The following is a 24,396-nucleotide window of genomic DNA, read 5'->3' as shown; positions in this document are numbered from 1 at the left end:
CGCGCATGCGCACTCCGCCCTGGCCCCGCTCCCGGCGCCATGCTGCCGCTGCCGCCCGGGCTGCGCCGCCGCCTGCGGGAAGGGCCGCCCTCCCCGGCCCCTGCCCCGCCGCCCTTCGCCCCGCCGCGCCCCCCGCCCCCGCCGCCCTTCACCTTCGCCCCCCGCCGCCTCCGCCTCGGCCCCCACCACCCGCTCTTCGAGGTGAGGGGCTGCCTCCCCGCGCCGGGAGAGCCCCTCGGGGCTGGGCCTCCGGGCCCGGTCTGTGTGGAAAACGGCGGCCGTGCTCCCTCAGAGCACCCCCCCCTCCCCGTATCCCCACCCTGTGTCTCTTCCAGCGCGGGCCCCGCCGCGGCCTGTCTCTGTGGAGGAGAAGGGTTGCCTGCCCACGGCCTCTCTCTCCTCCTCTCCTAGGATGGGGACGTTCACAGGCACCTCTACCTCCAGGGTGTCCTCACCAGCCTCGCGGAGGTGGCGGAGAGACCCAAGTAAGTGAGTCAGGGCCCGCACGCCACCCCGGTGTCGCGATGGCAGCAGGGGTGCCTCTTGGTTAATATGTCCCTTTGTTACGATGGCATGTGGCAGCACTGGTATGAACCCTGCCTGCTTGCCTGGCACTGAGTGCGAGGCTGGGATGGGTGCCGTTCCTCTCGTCTGTGGACTTCAGAGGCCGAGGAGGAGACATAAGTTAAAAGGGGGAAGACACAGACGCATTGCAAAGCAGTTTGAAAAGGAAGATGGGGTGATAGAGTTTGCAAACCTCAACGTCCTGCTGAAAAGGTCAAAAATTGGTACTTTGTGCTGCAGTTGGCTGTCTAAGTACTGCCTTCTTGTGCTTTCTGGATGTGACATCATCTCACTGAGAATTCCCCATAAACAGATAGAGCATCTATGGTATGACTGAAAACGGGGATTGTAGCTAAACGAGAGGATTTAAGTGGCAGGTTATTATGTACCCAGTTGAAGCAGTGGGAGAGCTGTGTGGTACAGACCGACCCAATTACGAAGGCTAAGCCTGGGGGAGAATCTTTGTCTAGCTTTAAAACCTGCTCTTGTATATAAAATTGAGCAAGTACTTTGCAGATTGCATGAGGTTATCCTACAGGTGTCTGTCAAACATCATTGGCACAAAGTTTTAATCCACAGCTTCAATTTAAGGTCAAAGCAGCTTATTTCTCACATGACTGCTTGTTGGGTATTCTTAATTGAAGCAGTGCTTCACAGAACGATAATATATATACCATGCTCAAGCCATAATGGCAAGTAAGAGTTTCCAACTGCCAGCACCATCGTAATCTTCATTCCATTGCACCTTGCATTTAATTTAAGTATTATCCACAAAAAAATGCCATAAGTAAGTAAAGTCATCTAGAGGGATGTATGCAGCTTAAATTAAGGCTCTAATTAAATTAAAGTTGTTGATGTCCTAATTTCCCTGCAGGGTGTCTGAATTCAGTTGCCATATCTCTGGGTGCTGCCAGGTCTTTGATACACTGGAGGGCTATGAGCACCACTACAACACGCTGCACAGGAATGTGTGCTCCTTCTGCAAGCGCTCGTTTCCGTCGGGGCATCTCTTGGATATTCACATCCTGGAGTGGCACGACTCGCTCTTCCAGATAATGGCTGAGAAGCAAAACATGGTGAGTCGCCGTGCCCAGCCCTTCACTCGTGGTTGGTGTGCACAGCATGGGCTGGCACCCTTAGAGACTGACCGTTTGGGGAGGGCACCCATCTCCCCCACTGGCACCACTTGCCTTTTCCAATTATATCTTTTTTTTTTTTTTTTTTTCCCCCCTGCCTTTCAGTACAAGTGTTTGGTAGAAGGCTGTGCGGAGAAGTTCAAGAGCAGCAAGGACAGAAAGGATCACTTGGTCACTGTTCACCTTTATCCTGCTGACTTTCGGTTTGATAGACCGAAGAAATTGAAAAGGTAACTGCAGAACTGCAATAGCACAACTGGTTTTCCCCTGTAGAGGTGATGTTGTACTTCTCTGCTGTCGTGCTCCCTTTCTAGAGTAAGCAAGTTTATATCTGAAGAGGCTCAGAAATGGTGTTTGCTGCTGCTTGTAAGAACAGGTAAACTTGAAAGTCTTTCTGTGGCAACGTTTTAGTTTATCTTAATGTTGAAGTGCTTCTTATTTCTCTCCCCGTGTGGCTCTAGGCTCTGCTCCCTTCATGCCATCTCAAGCGTAAATGCAAAGCCCAGCATCTGCATCACTTTGTGCACATTTCCTGCTTTGCTCTCCAACCCTTTCCCATATTCCCATTCCCCAAAAGCACAAGTAGAGCAGCGGGAGGCTTTATAAGTTTGGTGAATGGCTTTCTCAGCTGGCCACTCACTTCAAGCACTTCCTTCACCACAGGAATTAATACAAAGGCTGATGTTGTTTAACACCTTCATCAGAGGCCTGGCTGAGGGGATGGAGAGAAAACTTCTTGCCTGGCAGGGTGGTGTAGCCCTGGGATGGGTGCCCAAAGGGACAGGGGACTGGCTCTGTAGAGTCTTTAAAGCTTGCTTGGGTAGCCTGGCCTGAACCCTCTAGTCCAACCCTCTGAGTCCATTGAATGGGTTACACTTTATGGGCTGAAGAAAAGAACCTGGGCACAAAGCTGGGTGCTATAATGCAGCAACCCTGAATACTTAAGTAGAAACTCATACAAGGCTATCACGCAGCTCTCCAGTAGCCTTTTGGCTGCTGCCAGTGGTTTGCACAGCCAAATCTCTGTGCCTCCGTGCAGTAACTCACTGAAGCTGGACTTGACCTGTTTCACCATGAAATACTTTTCACTCCCTTGGCTCTGGGCTTACATGGCAGCTACTGAGAAAGGGTGTAAAATTTTGTCTCTGCAGTGGCCCCAAGCATGTGAGCTCTCCCACGAAGCAGGGTGCCAGCATGCCGATGGATGTGAGTGTGGAGATGTCGGAGCAATTCCAAGTGGACCCCATGGAAACAGGGCCCAGTGAGAACACGGAGATCCCTCAGCCTGCAGCCAGCCCCAGCTCCTCAGTGCCAGAGAAACGACTCTATAAATCCAGGTCTGTACTGTTGGCCTCCACAGGCAAAAATTTCTGGGGCTGGGACCATATCATCTTAATTGCATTTTGCAGTACTTACTGCAGCACAGGTCAGGGTGTTTCTGTGTTGACGATAAAGAGGTAGGGTTTCCCTGTATGTTTTAAAAGCCATTTTTTAAAGAGGAAAGCATAACGAAGCACAGAGCATGCATACGCTGTGAAAACTGTGTCAACAAGTTTTTGTTAGTCTGTGCACCCATGATCTCTTCCCAGGGTGTTGCAGAACAGCGTGGGTCTGAAGACCCTTAAGAAAAAGGACTCTGTCCTAGAAATACTCAAACAAGTTTCGTTCCTGCTTTATAATACTTTCCCATTTTAGCTGACTCAGGGCTGAGCTGGTGCGTTTCACTGTAGCTGTCCGTGCTCTCCCATGCAGTCGCAGGACAAGGCACAACTAAAGTAGGTGAACATCCTGCTCTGAATCTTAGGTTTTGTGAGGCCAGAGCAGCATTGCTGTTTTTTCTGTTTGTTTTTTTAATTAAAATTTTTACGAAAAGTTGAAACCGAATTGCCTAATGCTGGCTTGACTTTTGAAATCCCCCTCCTCATGTGCTATAAAACCTGTATGAGACACAAGGTAGCCATCAAAAGGTCACCACCCTATTCCCAGCACCAGGATCAGTGTCATTTTATTCATCATTTTAATCATCTCTTAGCATAAAGGTTAATAGGGTTTTGCCTGAACTATTCCAGTTAGCACAGGGATTCCTGTGGTTTGAGTTTGCCGCATCTGTGACATGCTGGCAGTCTGGAAGCAGCACGATGAGCCCACGATGGAGCACTGTGTGGGGAAACCCGCTTCTCTCCTCAGCTCCTTCTCGCTTTCACTGGCATCAGCTCTGCCTCTCTAAAATGAGATGAGTGTTGCTGTTTCAGGGCTTTCTAACTATTTGTGGAGTCTGAAAGCACTCGCAACACGCTACAGCCAGTTGGGTCTTCTTTTGTATGTTGTGGTCTGCCTGACAAAATCCTGTCCCTAAGTGGCTGCCACAGTGACATTTTAAACTTCACTGCTTTGTCCAGCATAACAGCTTATAAACCAGAAAGAAACTCCCTTGAATTTGATGAATTTGATACTGCGGGTCAAAAGGAGAGTTTGCCACTGAAAGGCCATGCTTTTACTGCTGCGTCTGCTCTCCTGCTCTTCACCATCATGTGCTTCCACAAAAAAAACCTGCAACTGCCCAATGGCATATTACATTTTGTAACACCTTACACACGGTTGTAAAGAGAGGAGAGGCCTCCAGAACATAAATGAAATGTGCAGAATAAATGGGAAAGCAGACCAGTATTTCACCCATTTTTTAATTGCACTTTGATGATTTAGATGTCCTGCTCCCCCGATACCTTGCTCTGCCCACTCTAGGAGCTTGAAATACTGCACAAGGCATAAAGTGTCCTGGTGATCCTGCAAGGGGTGGGCTGTTAATGTGTATTAAAGCGTGTCTCCCTTTCCAGGATCCCATCCACAATTTGCTTTGGTCAAGGTGCCACCCGAGGATTTAAAGGACCAAGGAAGAAAGTCTGAAGGTCAGCGCGCCAGATCCGTGCAAGATGAGAAGGTGCTGGCTGCTGCCGCTCGCAAACCTTAGCGATGGCAGCGTGGCCGAGCAGGGATATTTGCAGTTGCATGCGAGGGTCCCGCTCTGTACAGGGAAGGCAGAAGGGCAAAAATGGCGATTGTGCAGCAGCAGTTTGGCATACATCAATACCTTGGGAGGTGCTTTGCTACAGTCCCTCCGTGTCTCTGTACCACCTCCCTTTGGCAGCATTTCAGAGCTGACCCATGCTTATGTTTATCCTTCCTGAGACAACACTCTCACTTCTGATCCCCTCTGAAATCCAACCATGAATAAACTCGTCTGCATCTGTGCTGTGAGTTTTTATGTCTCATCGGTGCCAGGACCACTCTGGGCAGCTGTGGCTATCTGAGCTTGCAAATGGCGAATGCTGTTCTGAAACTCCAGGCAGCTGTGGGGATCACACAGGCCTTGTGAAAAACTTGCAAGGAATTACTGCCAAAAATGCAGCCAGGGTAATGCCGAGCAAAATAATGCACCGTGCTCCCTCTTCCTGCAGGAAGCCCTGCATCCCCCCTCAGGCTCCTCAGCTGGCTTGGGGGCAGGGTGTCACGCTTCCCTGCCAGCCCTGCTTACACAGGGGAGAATCAAAGTAAAATCCAGAGGAAGAGTGGTGTAGATTACAACAATTAATTTCATTCTTTAATTTCATTCTTCCATTTTCTCACAGTGTTTTTAAAAGCTCCCAGCAAGGACAGCCCTTAGGACAGCACACAGACATGGGGCAGGTTGAATTCCCCATCAGTTGCTCGCAGAAAGAGTTTCGGACTGCGGCGGAGCACTGCGATGTGGAGGTGAGAGGAAATCAGCTGCTGGAGCTGAGACTACGCAGGATTATTGTTTGGATTTTTTGTATTTTGGGGAAAGATAGATTCAAGGAATTCCAAGACAAAATCTGCTGACTGTATGGAAGCTGGAACCACTGACAAAAAACAGAAAAAAAAAAGCATTGGTCCTTAATTCTGACCTTGTCCACCTTGCTGAAGTCTGCTTCGCTCCCTGGTACTTGCTCTGAAACCCACGCAAAAGGTTTGCTGGGGCCAGGGAAAGCATTCTGGTGCCTTGCGGCTCATTTCCACGGGGAGTTAAAGTGACTTCCAACTAGGTGAATAAATAAAAGGAATTTTTACAAAATAGCTTTGTAGAGAATTTAAATGCTTTTTTGAAGCCCAGGCAGAGTCAGATGCAAAGAATGAACCTTACTTTGCTGTAAATACCCCCAAAATCAGGTTGAGATGGAGGTTATTTTTCCTCTCGTCTTGCCCTTCCTTTTCAGTCTCATCCTGCCAGTAGAAAAGATTGATTGGAAACGCAGCTCAGCGTCCTGCCACCAGGTCTTGGGGTCCTGTTGAACCGTGACACTTACAAAATTGTCCATAAAGGGTAAAAAAGAGGTTGCTGGAATGGTGTTTATCTGAGAAGCTTAGGATCTATAATTTCTTTTTTCCCTTCCCCCTCTCTGGGAGGAACAAAGGATAAAAGAGGGCTTTGAAAAATCCTTGCAAATAGGAGCAGGGAATGACGCTTACAGAGACGTAGGAGATTTCCCTGTGAGTTTTAAAATGCTTCACTCTGTTTAAAACTCAGCCGGCTTGTCCGGCCTTAATCCTTACTGCTCAGCCTCTGGAGAGAGCCCTCTCCGGCTGGCAAACCCTCCGGCCAGGATCGCTGCCACCAGAGAAGGGTAGAGGGAGGACAGAGGGAGGCCCAGGTGGGGAAGTGGGGAGAGGGCAGCAGCCGGCCAGAGCCCACAGCTGCCCATGCAGACACCCATGTGCACACCCCCCTCTGCCCCATACCCACGCCTGTGTGCACGCACACAGCCCCCCACCCCTGTACCCTCATGCACACCTGTACAGACACCCAGTCCCCCACCCCTGTACCCCCGTGCACACCTGTACAGACACCCAGTAACCGCAGTCCCATGCGCAGCCCCCCACAAACCTTCCTGCACACACCCCTGTACCCACACTCCCCTGCACACACTACTGCTCCCCCCTTGCCCACCCACGGACACCCCCACACACACACAGCTCCGCACCCCTTCTCCGTGCGTAGCCCTCACCCCAGCAGGCTGCTGGTGCCCCAGGGATGGGCCATGGTACAGACCAGGGAAGACCAGGCTCTGTCATCGCCTCTGTGGCCACCACCTTGGTGGCTGCCCAGGGATGTCGATCAGCAGGGACCAACTATGAGCAAAAAATCACTTTCCAATGCTGCAAGCCCCTAATAAGGCTTTTTTTTCCCCCCACTGGAATAACTGGAAATTTGAAGCAGGCACTACATCGCTGGAGGTGCCTGCAAGGCTTTGGCACGTGATGGTACAAAGATCATGCAGAAGTAGCCCAATCTGCTCTCCCTTATCTGTTTAGGTCCTAAGCTTCCACTTGGAAATTCCTTCCTTCCTTTTTCCCAGACTCCAGGTCTCTGAGTGTCTGCCCTTGCTATTAAAAAATAAATAAAAATTGCAATTACAGCCTCAGGGCTCATGACTAGCTCTCTTTTGGGTTACCAACTTTTTCCAGAGTCCATGGGCGAGTCTTTCCCAGCTGGCCAGTGGCTTTCAAAAATCCTTATTTCAAGCCAAAACTTGAATTTCCCTTTTTTTTTTTCTTTTTGCCTTGTGGGATTTGCCGTAAGCAAAATTTTCTGGCCCCTTGTATATTTGTGCGGGTAGGAGCAGGTGGGATTACCCAGCAGAGGCCATCAGAAGGACACACACTGGTCGGATGTACACACCAGTAAACAACCGTGTGCAAGCAAATGCAAGCACAGATCGGGACTCGGGAAGCACAGGTGCACACACCCTGGTGTGATCCATACACTTTCACAGTATAAAACTGATACAGGTAGGAAAGGGAATTTTTATAACACATGCAGCATGTCCCAGAGCGTGTCCCCAGCTTCTCCCTTGCGCACATCCATAAGCAAAGCACCACTCAGGTCCTGCAGCATCTGGATGGCAGAGCTGCTGCTGGGAGCTTGCCTTCATCCAGCCCTGCGTGAAAACAGGGTCCCCTAGGTGAAATGGGGTGTAACCCATCAGGGCAGGATCGGGGGGGGGGGGGGAAGAGGCTCTGGACTCACACACACCTCCAAAGCTTATCTCCCACGCAAAGAAATGCATTGGGAAACAGTTTGGGGACTGAAAGCCCCCAAATCAGCCATTTTCCTCCTATCGTAGGAGAGATGAAGGCGCCCATGTGACGGAGATGGACCCCGACATGCTGGACGTGGAGGAGAAGCAAGGGGAAGGGTTGTAGCCAACCTGGGGGAGCGCTCAACGCCACGGCGGGAGCAAGACTTTGGCATCTGCACCAACCGCAAAGTCAAAAGAGGTTCTGCCCTGCAGCACTCCCCACAGAGCACAGGGGAGCAGCTCCATGCCAGAGGCCACCACCCTGCTGGGGTATCTCCCAGGCCTCCTCATCCTCGTGGAAGCTGCTGGGGCTTTTGGGGTGTGGGATCAGGAGCGCATCCACCCCCCCCACCCCCCCCGAGTTCATCTGCTGGCGGGAGGACACAGACCTGCCCACCCTGCAGCACCCAGTTTGGGGGTTGCAAGGGTTTTCCAAGCTTTGCTATGCAACCAGGAGAACTTCCAGCTACAGGAGTGTGGTTTAACATCACTGAGCTGCCAGGAATCCACGGGAGAGGTTCGAGCAGCCTGGGCTGTCGGAGAAGCCCCGCGGCTGGCAAGGGAGCAGGCAGCGGAGGTGGGGGTAGCCATGGCGCTGGATGAGACGCCTCTCCTTTTGCTGGTTTTATTGAAGCTGACCTCGTCTGGCTGCATCACTGCTGAGCAAACGCCTATGCCCTGGCAGCCTTGCGAGAGATACCTGCCCGTACCAGCAGGTACCCTCTTCAACCCCCTGCCCGCCTTGCCTGGACCACCTCCTCCATCCCTCCCTGGGCCTTCGGCACAAGCCATCTCCTTGGAGAGTCGTGTCACTGCAGCCGCCCCCCCTCCCTGTCGCGGTGTGATTTCCGAGGGCAAAGCCGGCTCTTCAGCTTCCAAGGAGTTAGAAAAGCTTGTGCTTTTCTAGAGGTCAAGGCCAGGTTGGACGGGGCTTTGAGCTACCTGTCTAGTGGGAAATGTCCCTGCCCATGGCAGGGGGGTCGGACTGGATGGTCTTGCAAGGTCCCTTCCAATCCAAACCATTCTATGAACGAAAGGTGCCTCATCTTCCTCCCTTCTGACACCCATGGCTTGCAAGGGCCCAGTTGTGCTCTGATAAGCCTTTTTTTATGTCACGCGGCAAGACTGTGTGAATGTCAGCTCAGAGGAGGCTTTTAGCTGGTCCCTGCTTCTGCTTGCAGGCTGCATTTAGTCACGGTTCATTTATTCAGGGCTCAGAAACGTGGATGTTTGCTTTATTGTCAAATACGGGGATTGCATGCACCCTGGTGCGCGGGGGGATGCAAACACCTGGGTGCATGGGGATCGCATACGCCCTGGTGCATGGGGCAGGGAGGAGCACGCGCCCCACCGCATGGGAGACCCACGAGCCCCAGTACATAAGGATTCCACGTACCCCAGGTGCACGGAGGGGATAATCCCATGCTGGGTTCCCTGCGCAGCACCAGTGGCACAACTCGACACCACCCAGCGCCACGCCAGATGCGTAGGACGGGCAGCGCTGCGACCGGCCACACCTGCCAGCGGGCAAAGTGCGGGGCAAGGGCTGCGTGGCCCCGCGGAAGGCAGCCATGGAGCGGTAAGTCCATGCCAGGCCCTGGTGGGCCGCGTCGGAGGGCACGGGGGGGCAGGGACCGCGGGCGCTGGGCGTCAAGGGGGAGCTGTGGGCGCAGGCACGGGGTACAGGCAGGGACTGTGGGTGCAAGCGGGCACAGGCAGGAGCTGGGGCTGGAGGGTGGGCGCAGTGAGCGCAGGCAGGCACCGGCCAACACGGCCACTGCCAACGGGGCTCCTCTGCCATCTCTCTGCCAGCCCGACAGCCGCGCGGCTCTGCGGCATCGCCCTCCTGCTGGGCGCTGCCCTCTCCCTGCCTGCACCCGGTGGCACCCAGGTGAGCCCCCCCACCCTCCCACTGCCGTCTGTGATGAGCAGGCACAAGGAGACCCACGCGTGATCTGTGCCACTCTCCCTGCAGGCGCCGAGCAACACTGGGTGGAAGGACCTGGCTGCGGAGCAGGATTTGGCCAAGGAAATGTAAGAGGCGGCTGCACTCCCCCCACCTTCGGGTGTCCGCATCTGGCTTGTAAAAACCAACAAAGCAACACCCCAAAACGTAAAGCATTTCAGATGGGACTAGATTTCCCTCGTTGCTTTGTCCCCCCCCCCCAAAAAATTAAGGGGCTCCCAGCTCCATCTTTCCCCCAAATCACCCAAACTCTCCAAGCATCGAGCCCCAGCTGGTTTCCTTTTACTAGTGGCAGTGGGGAGCTGCGGGTGCTGCAGCACTGATGTCCCCAGACCCATCCTGCCTGTTCGCAGGATAAGCAGCTAAATTAGCCCATTTGCTCCCTGAAATCCTAACTGCAGCCTCCCAGGAGGGGGCGAGGGGGGAATCTTGCCAGGGTCCCTGCACCCTGATGGGGTGGGATTCCCCTGGGGCAGGGGGATATTTAGTAACCCTCATGCACTGCGACCTTTCCTCGACCATTTTGCTCTCTTTTTCCAGCATCCTGGGCATACGAGCTGTGGAGCCGCCGGAGGAGGGCGAGATCTCCGAAGATGTGGAACCAGGTATAAAGGTCTTCTCCAGCAGCGCCTGGGCTCAGTGGGGCCCCCGCCAAGCCCAGGTGGGACCAGAGGAGGACCACGACCACCTCCACCACCCCCAGGATGATGCCAGGGAGGTCGATGGCCATGAGTCACCCTGGGTGCTGTCCCTGGGGGTGCAGAGTGGCCTGGAGGAGGACCGCGACCATTTACACCACAGCTGAGTGGAGTTGTGCCCAGGCTGCAAAATGAGGGGTGGGAGCTGCCCCTGAGGCTTCCCAAGGGGACTTGTCCCTCCCTTTCCCCCACCCTGGAGCCCCCCCAATAAACCCATTCCCCCCTCCACATCCTGGGGGGCTCCTCATCGCTGCCAAAAACCTGTCGCTAAGTGCAGGGCCCCAAACTCTGGGGGATCCTCCTCTTTGGGGTCACCCCAAGACCCTGAGCAGGGTGAGGATGATGCCTCCGGGTGGGGGACTCAGCCCATCACCCCGGCCTCACTTCAGCCCAGGTGGGGCTGAGGCCAGGCAAACTTAGCACATCGGTGTTGCGCCCAAGAAGGTGCCACAGGCTGTCCCCTCTCCAAGGGACACATGGACCTATTGCTCCAGCGTCAGAGAGAAGTATGATGGAGTTGGGGGGGGGGGTGTGTCTCAATGAACCCCAACATTTCCCAGCTCAGGGGGAACCCCACAGCAAGGATGCCCTATGTTCCGGCAGCGCCAGGAAAACCTTTTAATAGCGATGGCAAAGGCGGTTCCCGCTGCTGGTTGTCTCACCCCAGGCAAGTATCGCTCGCCAGTGGGTCCTGGACCCCTCCACGGGGTGACGCAGGGGGCTGATGGGCAGCAGGTGGCCGTGGGGACCCACACCACCCTGGGCTTAGCTGTCGGTGAAGTTCGCTTTGCGCTTCTCCACAAACGCCGTCATCCCTTCCTTGCGGTCGCCCTGTGAGGAGCAGCGAGGTGAGGCTGGGGGGGGCTGCGGCAGCCCCGCTATCCCCACCTCGCAATGGAGCCGCCCCCCCTACTCACGGTGGCGAAAGTGGCGTAAAAAAGCCGCTTCTCCGTCCTGGTCCCCTCCGCCAGCGTTGTCTCGAAGGCTGAGGGCAAGGGAGAAGTTGGGGAGACCCTGCTGCCTGGCCCCGCAGCCCCCCTGGGGGGGTTCCCGGTTGGCCCCCCAGCCCCTACCAGCATTGACCGACTCCTTTGCCATGGCGGCCACCAGCTTGGAGTTGCTGGCAATCTTCTCAGCGCAGGCGATGGCTGCGTCCAGCAGCTTCTCCACAGGGAAGACTTTGCTGACCAGACCTAGGATAGACGGTGGGAGGTGGGGGGGCAGGGGGATGACTCCCCGCCGGACCCCCGCAGAGCTGGGGCTGGCCCGTGCCCCTACCCGCCTCCTTCGCCTCCGCTGCTGAAATCCGGTCCCCGGTGAGGACCATCTCCATCGCCAGCGACTTCCCCACCGCCCTGGTCAACCTCTGCGTCCCTCCAGCACCTGGAGACATTTGGGGAAGGGACAGGTCCAGAGCGGGACACCCGGGTGTCCCTGCTGTCCCCGCTCCGGCCGGCATGGATCCCCCTCAGTGGGTGCCCCCCGCTCACCTGGGATGGTCCCCAGCAGGATTTCAGGTTGCCCAAACTGCGCCTTCTCCCCGGCGTAGATGATGTCGCACATCATGGCCAGCTCACACCCGCCGCCCAGCTGGGATGGGGAGGAAGAGGGGGGTCAGGGGGTGCTGGGGCCGGGGTGGGGGGGCTGGGGAGAGGCGGCGGGGGGGACTCACAGCGTAGCCGTTGACGGCGGCGATGATGGGTTTGCGGACGGTGGAGACCTTGTCCCAACCGGCGAGGAAGCTGCTGCTGTAGCACTCCTGGAAAGTTTTGTTCTGCATCTCCTTGATGTCGGCGCCAGCTGCAAAGGGCAACGGGGTGGGACACGGACACGGACACGGACACGGACAGGTGGAGGCAGGCACCCTGCCCTACCTGCAAAGGCTTTTTGGCTGCCGGTGATGACGATGGCCCCCACCTGCGAGTCGTTCTCCAGGGTCTCCAGCGCCCGCCGCAGCTCCTCCATCAGCCCCTCGCAGAGGGCGTTCAGCGCCTGCGGCCGGTTCAGCTGGATCAGGCCCACGCTCTGCCGCGCCCCGGTCTTCTGCACTGCCAGGTACTGGAACGGGGCCCCTGCCCGCCGCCCCCCGGTCGACACCGCCCCGTTAGGCAACCGGCTGCCCGCAACCGGGTGAGACACCCCCCACCCCCGCCGCCCTCCGGTGAGCCCCGGCCGCGCTATTTTAAGGCGACCTTCAGGACAGCGGGCATGTGCCAGCGGTCACCGGGAGCCAGCGGGACGTCACCCCCCGGGGGGGGGGGGGTGTCGGGACCGGGGCCCGTGGGGAGTTCCCGGTGCGGTCCTGACCCGGGCAGGCGCAGCCCGGTGACCACCCGGTGCCGGGCCGGCGCGCCGTGCTGGGACCGGGTGCGCGGTCCAGGGACCCCGTGCAAGGCGTTGGGCACACGGTCGGTGCTGGGCCCCCGGTGCACGGTGCCGGGACCCCGGCAGGCAGTGCCACAGCCAGTACACGGTGCAGAGATCCGGTGCCAGGGCTCGGGCGGGGACCCGCCGCCCGGTGTTGGCGCCCCCGTGCGCGGGGCCAGGGCCCGGTGCCCGTTCCCCGTCGCCGGACGCCGCCCCCCCTCCCCCCTCCCCCCGTGCCCGGCCCGGTGCCCCGCTCACCGGCGCTGCAGGCCCGCGCCCCGAGGAGGGGGTGGGGCGGCGGGAGGAGCGCGCGGCGGCGCGCGGCGGCAGCGGCGGCGGGGCGGAGGAGCGCGCGCAGCGAGGCGGCCATGGCGGCGAGCGGCAGCGAGGAGGCCCCGGCCCAGCCCCGCCCCCGGCGGACGCCCCGCCCCGCCCCGCGCCCATTGGCCGAGGCGGCCCCGCCCCACGGCGCGCCATCCCCATTCGCCACGGCGGCGAGGGTGTGCGCTTCTCTCCGTCGCCTCCCGCGGCCGCACCCACCGCCACGAGCGGCCCCGCCCGGGCGCCGTGCCCGCTCCCCCCCCCCGCCCCTCCCTGCCGCTGCGCGGCCCCGACCGCGCGACCCCGCGCCTGGAGTGGGGGGAGGGGCGGCGGCGGCGGCAGCGCGGCGGCAGGGAGGAGCGGAGCGGAGCGGAGCGGAGGGAGCCAGCGGCAGCCCCGGGCCCGGTGAGCCCGGCCGGCGGGGGCGGCCCGCAGGGTGCCGGGGTGGGGTGGGGGGGCGCGAATGTGCCCCGCGGCCGTGCGCGTGCACGCGTGCGTGCTGCTGCGGGGGTGGGGGGGCGTGTGGATGTGTGCGCGCGTGCACAGGCGTGCCCGAGGGACCTGCTTGAGTGCGCGTGAGCAGCGCGCCCCCGTGCACGCACCCGCGGGCTGCTGCGTTCGGCACAGCGGCGCGGGTGGGCGAGCCGCGCAGCCGTGTCTGCGTGTGCAGCCGTGCGCGGGTGCGCACACGCGCGTGCAAGCGCCGCGTGCGCAGGCGCGCGTGAGCGCGCGTGGCTGCGCGTGCGAGCGCGTGCGAGGCGGCACGCTTACGCAACCCGCGGGTTGCTGCACGTGCGGTGGCAGCTCGCGCACGAGCGACACACACACACGTGTGTGCAACCCACGCACCCGCGTGAGTAGCACACGCGCGCAGCCCGGGCGCGCACACGCAGCTCACGCGCGGGGCGCGGGCAGCCTCCTCCTGCCTGCGCCCGGGGCGGGCGGGCGGGCGAGCGAGGCCGTGCCGCGCCCACGCGTGTGCCCGCCCCGCCGGGCCGCGGCTGAGCGCCGGGCTCTCCCTTGTGCCCAGGTGCGGCCGAGCGGCGGGATGCGGCGGAGCGCGGCGGCGTGCTGGGCGCTGATGCTGCTGGCCGCCGCCTTCTGCGACGCGGTGGCCGGCAAGGGCGGACGCGGCGGCGCCCGGGGGGCCGCCCGCGGCGGGGCCCGGGGGGCCGCCCGCGGCCGGGTGAAGGCGGCGGTGCCCCGTTACGGCTCGGCCGGGGCGGCCCTGCGGGTGGCGGGGGCGGCGGCGGCGGGAGCGGCGGCCGGCGTGGCGGCGGGGGCCGCGCTGCGCCGGGCCCGGCCGGCCGGCGAGCCGGCAGCGGCCGACGGCGGCGTCGAGTACCGCGATGGCAACTGGACGGCCGCCGCCAGCGCCTGGACCTCCGCCGCCCCGGCCTGGGACCCGCTGGGCTGGGCCGTGTCCTGGCTCTGGCCCCTGGCTGCCGTCCTCCGCCGCTGACGGTTTCGAGGGACCCGACCTCACCGTGGCCGGTGCAGCTACCGATGCCGCCAGGACCGGCCGCGCCGCCGCCCCCCCCTGCCCCGGGGCCGAGCCCACCCCCCTGGGCTAGCAGCGGCTCCCAGGGCCGTGCCCACCCAGCGCCCGGCCTCACCCGGTCACCCGCCGCCAGCGGGGCAGGACCCCACTGGAAGCCCCTCCGTCACCTTCCCCCCCCTCCACCCTGTGCCAAACCCCGCCGGCTCGGGCACCCCGTTGGCGCCGCTCCTCTGTACAGGGGTCTCGCAGCGTTCAGATGATGAGGAGGCGGCAATAAAGCTGGGCGGAAAGCAGGTGTGGCTGGATGCGGGGCTTGGGGCTCGGGACAGGGACCTTGGGATGGCCACTGCCCCGGCACCCTGCCCACGGAGGTTTTATTTCAGGATGGAGATCCCAGAGAAGGCCAAGACCGCAGCGAGGAAGCGGCTCCCCAGGGGGATTTTGTCCTGGATGGAGCCAGCAGCCGGGCCCCTGGCCCAGCTGGGTGGGTGCCGTGCTCCCCACGGAGAGCACTGTCCTGCATGGTGACACCACAGAGCAGCCCCCCACGGTACAGCCTCACCACCCCCAGCTCCATGGGGATCCTGTACCCCCCAGCCCCTTGCAGCAGCCTGGGGTCCAAAACTGGGAGCTGCTTTAATCACACACCAGAGCTCCATGCCGAGGTGGCCCCAGCCCCGTGGGGGACTGGGGCATCTTGGGGGAGCAGCCAGGCCTTTACCCCCACCCGTGCGGCTGCGGGCAATGCCTCTCTCCCACAGGACAGGTCTCAGTCCAGCGTCACCCTGCCCAGGCGTCCCGCCCGGAAATCCCGCAGGAACTCGTAGGCAGCGGCCGGGTAGTTGAGCATTGTCACGTTGACATTCCCTGGAGACGGGGGCGGTGGGTATGGAAAGAGGCATCGGCGGAGCATGGAGCTGCCCTAGGATCCCCAAAAGCCTGCCCCCCACGCCCCAGGCCGCAGAGATCCCCCCCCAGAGCACTCACCTGTGCCCGTCAGCACCTTCACCTTCTGCGTCTTGCCCTGGGCGAGGGCCACGCGCCTCAGCACGGGCTCGATGTTGTCGCAGGCCTCAGCCAGGCCGTAGCGCTGCACATACCTGCCAAAGGTGTCAGTTCGCAACCTGCCGGCATCACTGCTCCCCACCCCTGATTCCCCAGGGACAGCTTCTCCAGCACGCACTTGGGACCACCGGCAGCAGATGCAGCCCCGGCCCTCTTCGGTTCCCCCGCTGGCTTACCTGAACTGCTGGTTCTTGTTCAGGGCGTACAGGAGGTAGTCAGCCATGATGTCCTCCCCCACCAGGTGGTCACGGATGGCTCCTGGAAAAACGGGTCAAGCCCCAGCTCCCCCCAGCCCTGCTCCCAGCCCCGGCCACCCCTCGTGCCGCCCACATACCACCCATGGGCACCCAGGCAGCGTGCACTGGCCTGGGGGGGGCTGTGAGCAGCAGACTCCTGCCCCAGCCTCAGGTACCAGGCCCAGCCGGGGCTCAAAGCCACATTTGGGGAGTCCCCCCCCCGGCCACAGCCTCCACCTCACCGCACAGTGCCAGCTTCATGCCCGTCTCCACATCCCCCAGCTTCGGGGACAGCACGCCAGGTGTGTCCACCAGGTACATCAGGGGCTTCTCGCAGACCTGGGATGGGGGGAATCAGGGCAGTTAGGACGCATGGCTCGGCAATTAGCACTGTGGAATCTGACATGGCTAACGAGCGAGGCATTGAGCTCTTTCATTAAGGTCTTGCTGGAAAGGGCACCCGAGCAACCGTTTGAGATCAGCTCTGCATGCCCTGAGGTTTTCCAGAAATGAGAAACCTCTTGCGGGCAAGAGGATGCAGGGAGGCAGAGGCCAGCACCCACGCAGCCAGCTGCACCATGGGGACGGTACCTGGATTCTGGTCAGCACTGCCTTGGTGATGCCCGGCTCGCCACCAACCGCGGTGGCTTTCCCTTCGGGGAAAGGAGAGACGCAGTCAGAGAAGGAAGCGATGCTCTGCCCCGCTGTCCGCTCCACAGCCGCGCTAGTGGCTCCTCCTTGAGCCCAGGCACCATGCAGAAATACCCTTTTTGAGGTGCACCCTCCGCAGGGCATTGATGAGCGAGGACTTGCCCACGTTGGGCACGCCGATCACCAGGATGCTGTACTCAGTGCTCTGGAAGCAAGGAGGATGCAGGCAGGGAGCAGCTGGTTATTGGCCACCCACCCCAGGAGCGGCGGGCAGCCGCAACAGCGAAACAACCCGGCCTTTGCCAGCACTTCTGGCACGCGTGTGAGCAGCCTCATCCCTCCAGCTGGGGAAGGAGGTGACCTGCCGATGGCCACCCTGACTGCATACACCGGCAGTCTCGCTGCTGTGTCTCACCTCAGCCCTGTGGTAGCGTGGACTGTTGCCCACCAGTTTGGCAACCAAGGGAACAATCTGCAGAGAAACATGGAGAAGGGCTGTAACTGTAGCACTGCACCTGCGCTGGCAGCAGCCACTCGCCTGGAGGACACTGTGCCAGGAGGATGTGCAAAACAGGGGCCAAGCAAAGGATGGGTAAACAGCCTCAGGTAAGCTGGAAATGAAGATCGCTCTGGACCAACCAGCATCACCTCCTCACAGTGGGGCACTGGGGCCACTCCCTGAGGCTGGGGGATCGGCGCATGGCCCTCAGCTGCCGACAGCAAGGAGCAAGGCTGGGCACGGGGCTGCTGGCCCATTACCTTCTTGACGTTGCCATCACGCTGGCAGTCAGTGAAGACAACATGTGAGCATCCCTGCTGCTTCAGGTGCTCCAAGACTCTCTGAAAGGGACAGGCAGAGGCATTGCTGGCACCTGCCTGCGGCAACCTGGGGGGGCCCTGCCAGCCAGCCAGCCAGCTCGCTCGCCCACCCTGCCCCGGCGCTCACCGGCTGCCGGCGGGGATCAGCCAGGTCCATCTTGTTCAGCACCAGGATGTGCGGGCGGATGCCCAGCGCCTCCTGCAGCATGGGGTTACGGCCCGACAGCGGGATGTGGGAGCCGCTAAGGAGAGTGACTGTCCGCTGGCGTGGGAGCAGGTACTGGGGGGGGGCCAGTTGGGCCGGGGGGGGTGATAGGGCTGGTATGGAGCTGGGAGAAGGGTAACAAGACTGGGAGAAGGGGCGGCCTGGAGGGAGACGGGGCTCACAGCGGGGGGGGACAAAGGACACACAAGCGCAGGGGTGGGGTGCCGGCGTCGGGGAACACCCGCGGGGGGGCTGAAGAGCCGTGCCGGAGGATATGCGAGCGTCGTGGACCTCGATGAGGCAGTCGGCGCGCCGCAGGGAGGCCCGCATCTGCCGCAGGCCTGCAACACAGCGCTGGGGTGAGCGGCGGCGGGATCGGGGGCCAGCCCCCCCCCCGCTCCCCATCTCTCACCTTTCGCCATGTGCCCCGGGAACCAGGAGGCCACATCGCGGCCGCCGAAATCGAAACGCTCCCGGAACCCGCCAAGCCCCGGTCCCGATCCCGATCCCGCCCCGGCCCCGGTCCCCGCCGCCCGCAGCGCTCCCGCCCACCCCCTCATGGCGGCGGCGCCCCTTCCGCTGCGTCACACCCGGCGCGACGCGCGGGGAGGCGGGGCCGGAGGCAGCTGGCGCGAGGGAGGGGTGGGGCGGGGGCTGACGTCAGTGGGCGGGCCGACGCCGGGTGGGCGGGGCGTTGCCCTGAGCAGGCGTCGCTCCCGTCTCTTCGTGGGCGCCATGGCGGAGCCGCGGCCTACGGGGCCCGGGGGGCCTACGGGGGGCCCTGGCGGCACGGGGGGTGCCGGGCGCCCCGCGGGGCCCGGCACCCCCTGTGCCGCGGGGCCTGGTACCACCCGTGCCGCGGGGCCTGGTCCCCAACCCGCTCCCCAGCCGCCCCCAGCCCCTCAGCCCACCCCGGAGCCAGGCCCGACACAGTCCCCGCTGGACGACACCCGCTTCCTCATCTCCAGCACCAACTGGTACTAACGCCGTAGCTCCTTTTCCCCGCCGGACCCGAGCCGAGGAGCCGCATCCATCACCCCAGAGAGTGAGAGAGAGAGAGAGAGAGAGAAGCCTTCCCCGTCCCTCCGCTGGGGAGGGTCCTCAATAAAGGAGGCCGATCGGTTGCAAGCCACGAAGCATGGGTTTTATTTTGCCACCTCAGAGCTGAGGAGCGGGGCCAGGTGCCTTGAAGAGCTGGTTGAGGCGCTCGGCTTCTCGCCAGCCCGACAGCAGAGCTCCGTGGGTGGTGGAGTAGAAGGTGCGGTGGGTGGCCTCGCCGGCGAAGAGGAGCTGCAGAGGCTGCGGCAAGGTGGGAGGTGAGCGCCGGGGGCCTGCTGCCTCCCCCAGCCCAGCAGGGACACCAGGTCCTGCTAAACCAGCCTCATCTCCCTGCCCTTTGGCACCCCGCGGATGCATGACTTGCTCTGCAGCCATGTAGAGACCAAGGAGTGGGCACCTTCCCTTCCTTAGAAACCCACCCCATGCTTTGAGGATGCTGGAAAGTGGTCAGAAGGAGCTGTGTCCCCCCAAATTTTATGGAAATGGAGTCCCCCCCTGCGTGGAGCTCAGTGGGAAGAGCCAAGGGTGGTTGGTTGGTGACCCCTGAATAGAGCGGGAATGGGAAATGCCACCTCCCTGTGCTCCTCAGGGCCTGGGGTGCCCTGTCCCCACCCCTGTCCGTCTGTCCCCATGCCCTGGGCGGTCCTGCTTCCCTCACGGCTGCTGCATGCCCTGGGCCTAAAGAAATTACCCTGGGGTCCTTGGGGTCCTCAGGCAGGGGCTGAGCCAGCACATCGATGTCGTCCCCTGAGCTGCCAACGGCCACGTAGCTGTAGGAACCCCGGGTGTAGGAAGCACTGTGCCACCGGGACCTAAGCACACTCCTGGGAGCAGGCAGGCGCGGGTTCCCTGCGGGCACGGATTCTGGGTGGCATCCAGAAATCTGGGTGTGCGTTTCCCGGGGAGGGGGTTGGGGTGACGAGGGTGGAGAAGGCAGCGGTACCTGTCAGCGTGCGGAGGACACGTGTCATGGTGCTGAGAACCTCCGCGTCACTCAGCGTCTCCATGTACTCCGACTCCTCCCCCGCGATGAAGCCACAGAGGACGTGCCCATGCCTGGGGAGGAAAGACAGGGCCAAGGGCTGCCTGCTGCCCTCCTGCTGCTCACCAGGCACTGTGCCCTCCGTGCCCTGGGAGCGCTGCTGCGTCATGAGCCATCAGCAACCCAGAGAAGGTCTTGAAGCTCCAGACAGGACCGAGATGCTCCTTCATATTGCCTGGAAGATGCCCAAACCCCCCTGGTCGTGATGCCCCTTTGCTGACGTTCCCATCACGTACTGCTCTGGCGGTTGGAGGACCACGAATCCAGTGAGCTTTTTGAACCAGTTGGCCTCCAGGTTGGCACTGGGCTCCTCGAGGGGCGACTCGTCCTCCCACACCACTTCAAGGAGCTGCTGCTGGGGTTCCCAGAAGGGCTGCTCGAACTCCAGGAAGATCTTGTTGTTGGTGCCGAAACCCAGGCGGCGAATGGCCTCTGCTTTCCGCTTGGGCAGGGGAGGCTGGAAGAAGTCCTGGTGGCGTTCCTTGAGGAAACCTGCAGGCAGAAGATTGGGCAGTTCTGTTTGCCAGGCTCCTAAACGGGATCTGAGATACTTTTCCCCTCTCCAAACCCCTTCCCAGCCTCCCCTCTCCCACAAGGGGAAACTGGGAGAAGGGAAGCTGGGAAGGCGTTTGGGCAAGTCCCTGCCCTCCATCCGCCCATCTCCAACCACGCCAACTGGTTGGAAGGGACAAGCAGGGCAAGGAAAGGTGTCCTCACCCAGCGGGACGGTGACGATGACGTGGTCGGCGAGGAAGGTGTCTCCGTCCTCGCACTCCACTCGGATGGGGAAGTCCCTGGCCTCGTCGCCTTCCTCGCGGAAGGACCCTTGCCACCAGATAGTCCTCACTGCCTTGTTGAGCAGGACGCTGCCCTCCGGCAGAGCCGAGAGCATGTGATCAGGCAAGCCGCTGTAACCGCTGTGGGAGGAAGTGCTGCTGGGATGGGGTGCCCCCCACAAAACGCTCTTCCACCTTCCCTGCCGGAGCCCCGCGCTTACCCTGGGAAGGTGCAGTCCAGGCCAGGCAGGGAGACGTACTCCCCGAAGGGCTCCAGGGCCACCAGGTCCATGCTGTGGGTTCCGCTGATGCAACACTCCAGCTTGAAGCAGGTGGCGAGGGCGGCCAGCTGGAGCCGCTGGGCGTCCTCCTCGCCCCTTCCCAAAGCGGGGACCCTCCGGGCGATCTCCGTCCGCAGGTACTGTCCCACGCTGGGTACCGGCGGCTCCTTGGACCCGCAAAAAGCCCGGGCGGAGGCCAGAAGGGTGTCGAAGAGGTCATGGGCTTCGCTTACCACCTGGGAGCTCAGCACCCTCCCTGAGCTGCCGTAGGTGACGGAGGGCAGCGGGGGGTGGCCCCCCGCCTCCGCCTGCTGGTTCTCCTCCCGGGCAGCCTCCGGGCCCAGCAGGCCGTAGCGGGTGGCCAGGCGGAAGACTGGGTTCCCCGGCGAGGGGCCGTGGATCCAGTGTGCCCCCATCTCCACCAGCCCCGATGCTGCGGGGAGGGAGGGCGGGAAAGGGGGTCACCCCAAGGTGTACGTGTGGCAGGACCCCCAAAACAACTGCAGCCAGCAGACCCTCCCCGGCGCCCGTCCCCCCCGCCCCGTGCCACCCGTGACCGGCTCCGCTTTGGTCCTGCTGCAGCCCCGTGTCCGTCCCACTCGGGGCGGTGGGGGCTCAGGCGCAGCAACCCCATATCCCCGGTCCCGCCCGGTGCCGCCCCCCCCCCGCCCGGGCCTGCCCCGTACCGAAGGGGCGGGTGCAGACGCGGCCCCCAGCGCGGGCCGCCGCCTCCAGCAGGCGGAGGGAGCCGTGTCCGCCGAGCCTCTGCGCCGCCCCCAGCCCCGCCAGCCCGGCGCCCACCACCGCCACCCGCCGCCCGCCGCCGCCCTCCATGGCGCCCGCCGCCGCCCCGCCCCGCCCCGCCCCCACGTGCCCCGGGGCGGAGGGCGGAAGGGGTTCGTCGTTCTCCGCCGGTGCGTCCCGCGGCTTCAGCGAGCGGGGCGGAAGAGCGGCGGGTTTTGCGGATGGAGGGGCGGGAGGAGGCTGGTTCGGGACCGCCTCACCGACCTCCTGCTCTCCCCCGCCCGGTGCCGTGGCCGGTCAGCCCGGTGAGGTCGAGGAGCCCGCCGGGTGCCGAGTTCGGTCCGTGCGGGCGGCACCGGGGGAGAGCCGCCGGCGCTGGGAGCAGTCCCGCGGGCGAGCAGTTGCCCTCCAGGGCATATGCCCCAGAGCTCCCGCTTGCCGGTCAGTTCCGAGCCGTTGCGGGCACGAATAAAGCTCTCCGTCCCCCAGGCTGCCGGGGGGTTCTTTGCCGGCGGTGGTCTCTGCCCCGCTGCTGCCTCTGCCTCCTGCCCACCCCGGCGGGGCTGGGGTGCAGGTACTGGGGTGCTCCCAGCCGGGACCCCTGGGGAAGCACCCGCCACGTCGCCTTGCCGAGCAGCGTGCCCAGCCAGCTGCGGCTGGGGTCACCCGGCCAGTTTATTCCTGCTGGCCCTGGGCGCAGGCAGGGCCCCGGAAAATTTTTTTCCATGCAAGGAAGAGCAGAGGGTGTCAGAGCTGCAGAGCAGGCTCCTGAAATCCCCTTTGAGCATTTATTTTGGAGGGATTTTCCCCGCCTCCGGTTTTCCAGCAAGCGGCAGGGTGGGACCACACGGGGTAAGGGCTGCGCACCGCCACAGGACCCCAGGTGCCTCGTGGGGCAGTGGCCCTGTGACCCGGTCCCTGGAGCATTTTTGGGGCTGCCGGCTCCCAAGGATGGAGGATGGGCATTCCCAGCGTGTAGGCGCTGAGCCACTCAGCCGTCCCTGGGGACCGCCGGCCACTCAGCCCCAGGACCGAATGACGCAGGCAAGAGCCCGGCTTGGCCCAGCTGAGCCCTGAACACTCCCCCCAGATGGAGACCCTCTACCTCTCTGGGGAGCTGTCTGGGGAAAGAAGGGTTCCCCACATCCAACCCAAATCCCACTGGGCTGCAATCTGCGGCCGGGGCCCCTCGTTGCATCGCCTGTCACCGCCGAGAAGGGTTCAGCCTCATCCAACCCCTCCATCCCTGCCTGTGTGGCAATTGGGGGCAGCTCCCAGACCCCCCTGCCTCCCCACAGCCAGACCCAACAAGCCCACCTCCCTCCCATCTCCTCGTGGAGTGGGTGCTCTAATCCCCGACCCACTGGGCAGCCACCATGGGGTCATGGCAGCGTCCCCCTCGCCCAGCCCAGGATGCAGCTCCACCATCACCCCGGGACCCTTCTGCATTGGCTTTGTGTGGCAAGGGTTTTGGTGGCAGGTGGGGAGGTGTTAAGGGGGTGGCTTCCGTGAGAAGCTGCTGGAAGCTTCCCCTGTGTCCGACAGAGTCAATACCAGCCGGCTCTAAGATGGACCCGCTGCCGGCCAAGGCCAAGCGATAGTGGTAGTGCCTCTGTGATAACGTATTTAAGAAGGAAAAAAAGTTGCTGGGACAGACGGAAATGGCAGCCAGAGAGAGGAGTGAGGACATGTAAGAGAAACAGCCCTGCAGACCCCCAGGTCAGTGCAGAAGGAGGGGAGGAGATGCTCCAGGCACTGGAGCAGAGATTCCCCTGCAGCCCGTGGGGAAGACCACGGTGAGGCAGGCTGTCCCCCTGCAGCCCAGGGAGGTCCACGGTGGAGCAGATCTCCACCTGCAGCCCGGGGAGGACCCCACGCTGGAGCAGGTGGATGCCCAAAGGAGGCTGTGACCCCGTGGGAACCCCGCGCTGGAGTAGGCTCCTGGCAGGACCTGCGGATCTGTAGAGAGAGAACCCCACGCTGGAGCAGGTTTTCTGGCAGGACTTGTGACCCCGTGGGGGACCCACGCTGGAGCAGTGTGCTCCTGAAGGACTGCACGCCATGGAAGGGACCCACGCTGGAGCAGTTCGTGAAGAACTGCAGCCCGTGGAAAGGACCTGCGTTGGAGAAGTTCGTGGAGGACTGTCTCCCATGGGAGGGACCCCACGCTGGAGCAGGGGAAGAGTGTGAGGAGTCCTGCCCCTGAGGAGGCTGAAGCGGCAGAAATAACGTGTGATGAACTGACCGTGAACCCCATTCCCTGTCCCCCTGCGCTGCTGGGGGGGTTAGGTAGAGAATCTGGGAGCGAAGTTGTGCCTGGGAAGAAGGGATGGGTGGAGGGAAGGTGCTTTGAGATTTGGTTTTATTTCTCATTACCCTGCTCTGGTTGATTGGTAATAAATTGAGTTAATTTTCCCCAAGCTGAGTCTGTTTTGCCTGTGACGGTAAATGGTGAGTGATCTCTCCTGTCCTTATCTTGACCCACGAGCCCTTTGTTATATTTTCTCTCCCCTGTCCAGCTGAGGAGGGGGAGTGATAAAACAGCTTTGGTGGGCACCTGGCGTCCACCCAGGGTCAACCCACCACACACCTTCCCACAGGGCTGCCCCGCCGGTGGCTCCTGCCTGCCCTGACCCCTCGGTTGTCCCCAGTGCTGCCCTGCTTGCGTGGCACCACCGGTCCTTGAGGTGCTATCAAGCAAGGAGGAGGACAGGCCCCAACCACTAAGGGATGAGTGGGAAGCACCATCACTACAAGTGTGTCAGGCCAGCAGGAAGGAGGGGACGGTGTGGGATGTCCCACCACCTCCTCGGTCTGTCCTGGCTGAGGGAGAGGGGCCAGGCCACCGGCATTGCCCTGGGGGTAATGCT

At 61.8% G+C, this 24,396-nt stretch overlaps 6 protein-coding genes across 7 annotated transcripts; 3 read left to right on the top strand and 3 right to left on the bottom strand.

Moving 5' to 3' along the window:
• Positions 1–36: 36 nt before the first annotated feature.
• ZNF511 (zinc finger protein 511) lies at positions 37–5,465 on the top strand. 2 transcript variants are annotated; one of them, XM_075025476.1, is made up of 7 exons: positions 37–201; positions 412–485; positions 1,439–1,640; positions 1,806–1,930; positions 2,852–3,037; positions 4,535–4,606; positions 5,327–5,465. In XM_075025476.1, the coding sequence occupies exons 1-6, from the start codon at positions 40–42 to the stop codon at positions 4,602–4,604; spliced, it is 819 nt and encodes a 272-aa protein (XP_074881577.1). In that variant the 5' UTR covers positions 37–39; the 3' UTR covers positions 4,605–4,606; positions 5,327–5,465. The 2 variants fall into 2 exon arrangements, with proteins under 2 accessions (XP_074881577.1, XP_074881576.1); XM_075025475.1 differs by lacking the exon at positions 5,327–5,465 and having other exon boundaries at positions 4,535–4,947.
• On the top strand, positions 5,328–10,807 carry PRAP1 (proline rich acidic protein 1). The gene is made up of 4 exons (XM_075025477.1): positions 5,328–5,450; positions 7,841–9,686; positions 9,771–9,829; positions 10,302–10,807. Exons 2-4 carry the CDS (start codon positions 9,054–9,056, stop codon positions 10,564–10,566), a joined length of 957 nt encoding a protein of 318 aa, XP_074881578.1. The 5' UTR covers positions 5,328–5,450; positions 7,841–9,053; the 3' UTR covers positions 10,567–10,807.
• A 246-nt stretch (positions 10,808–11,053) lies between these two features.
• Positions 11,054–13,237, bottom strand: ECHS1 (enoyl-CoA hydratase, short chain 1). The gene is made up of 8 exons (XM_075025474.1): positions 13,085–13,237; positions 12,334–12,531; positions 12,132–12,259; positions 11,950–12,049; positions 11,738–11,842; positions 11,533–11,652; positions 11,377–11,444; positions 11,054–11,290 (listed from the first exon to the last, which is right to left on the bottom strand). The coding sequence occupies exons 1-8, from the start codon at positions 13,194–13,196 to the stop codon at positions 11,225–11,227; spliced, it is 897 nt and encodes a 298-aa protein (XP_074881575.1). The 5' UTR covers positions 13,197–13,237; the 3' UTR covers positions 11,054–11,224.
• An 84-nt stretch (positions 13,238–13,321) lies between these two features.
• On the top strand, positions 13,322–14,941 carry SPRN (shadow of prion protein). The gene is made up of 2 exons (XM_075025473.1): positions 13,322–13,552; positions 14,178–14,941. The coding sequence occupies exon 2, from the start codon at positions 14,196–14,198 to the stop codon at positions 14,607–14,609; it is 414 nt and encodes a 137-aa protein (XP_074881574.1). The 5' UTR covers positions 13,322–13,552; positions 14,178–14,195; the 3' UTR covers positions 14,610–14,941.
• On the bottom strand, positions 14,246–18,275 carry MTG1 (mitochondrial ribosome associated GTPase 1). Its single transcript, XM_075025472.1, has 11 exons — positions 18,037–18,275; positions 17,902–17,965; positions 17,547–17,652; positions 17,360–17,440; positions 17,016–17,072; positions 16,715–16,805; positions 16,541–16,602; positions 16,192–16,288; positions 15,890–15,971; positions 15,636–15,748; positions 14,246–15,515 (listed from the first exon to the last, which is right to left on the bottom strand). Exons 1-11 carry the CDS (start codon positions 18,182–18,184, stop codon positions 15,418–15,420), a joined length of 999 nt encoding a protein of 332 aa, XP_074881573.1. The 5' UTR covers positions 18,185–18,275; the 3' UTR covers positions 14,246–15,417.
• A 471-nt stretch (positions 18,276–18,746) lies between these two features.
• Positions 18,747–21,631, bottom strand: PAOX (polyamine oxidase). The gene is made up of 7 exons (XM_075025470.1): positions 21,469–21,631; positions 20,723–21,215; positions 20,443–20,642; positions 19,962–20,217; positions 19,627–19,739; positions 19,375–19,532; positions 18,747–18,923 (listed from the first exon to the last, which is right to left on the bottom strand). Exons 1-7 carry the CDS (start codon positions 21,614–21,616, stop codon positions 18,783–18,785), a joined length of 1,509 nt encoding a protein of 502 aa, XP_074881571.1. The 5' UTR covers positions 21,617–21,631; the 3' UTR covers positions 18,747–18,782.
• Positions 21,632–24,396: the final 2,765 nt, after the last annotated feature.

This window comes from Buteo buteo, chromosome 4, assembly GCF_964188355.1.
Source record: "Buteo buteo chromosome 4, bButBut1.hap1.1, whole genome shotgun sequence".
In the NCBI taxonomy this organism is placed as follows: Eukaryota; Metazoa; Chordata; class Aves; order Accipitriformes; family Accipitridae; genus Buteo; species Buteo buteo.
Note: the sequence above shows the minus strand (reverse complement) of the source record. Positions and strands in the feature narration are given on the sequence as shown.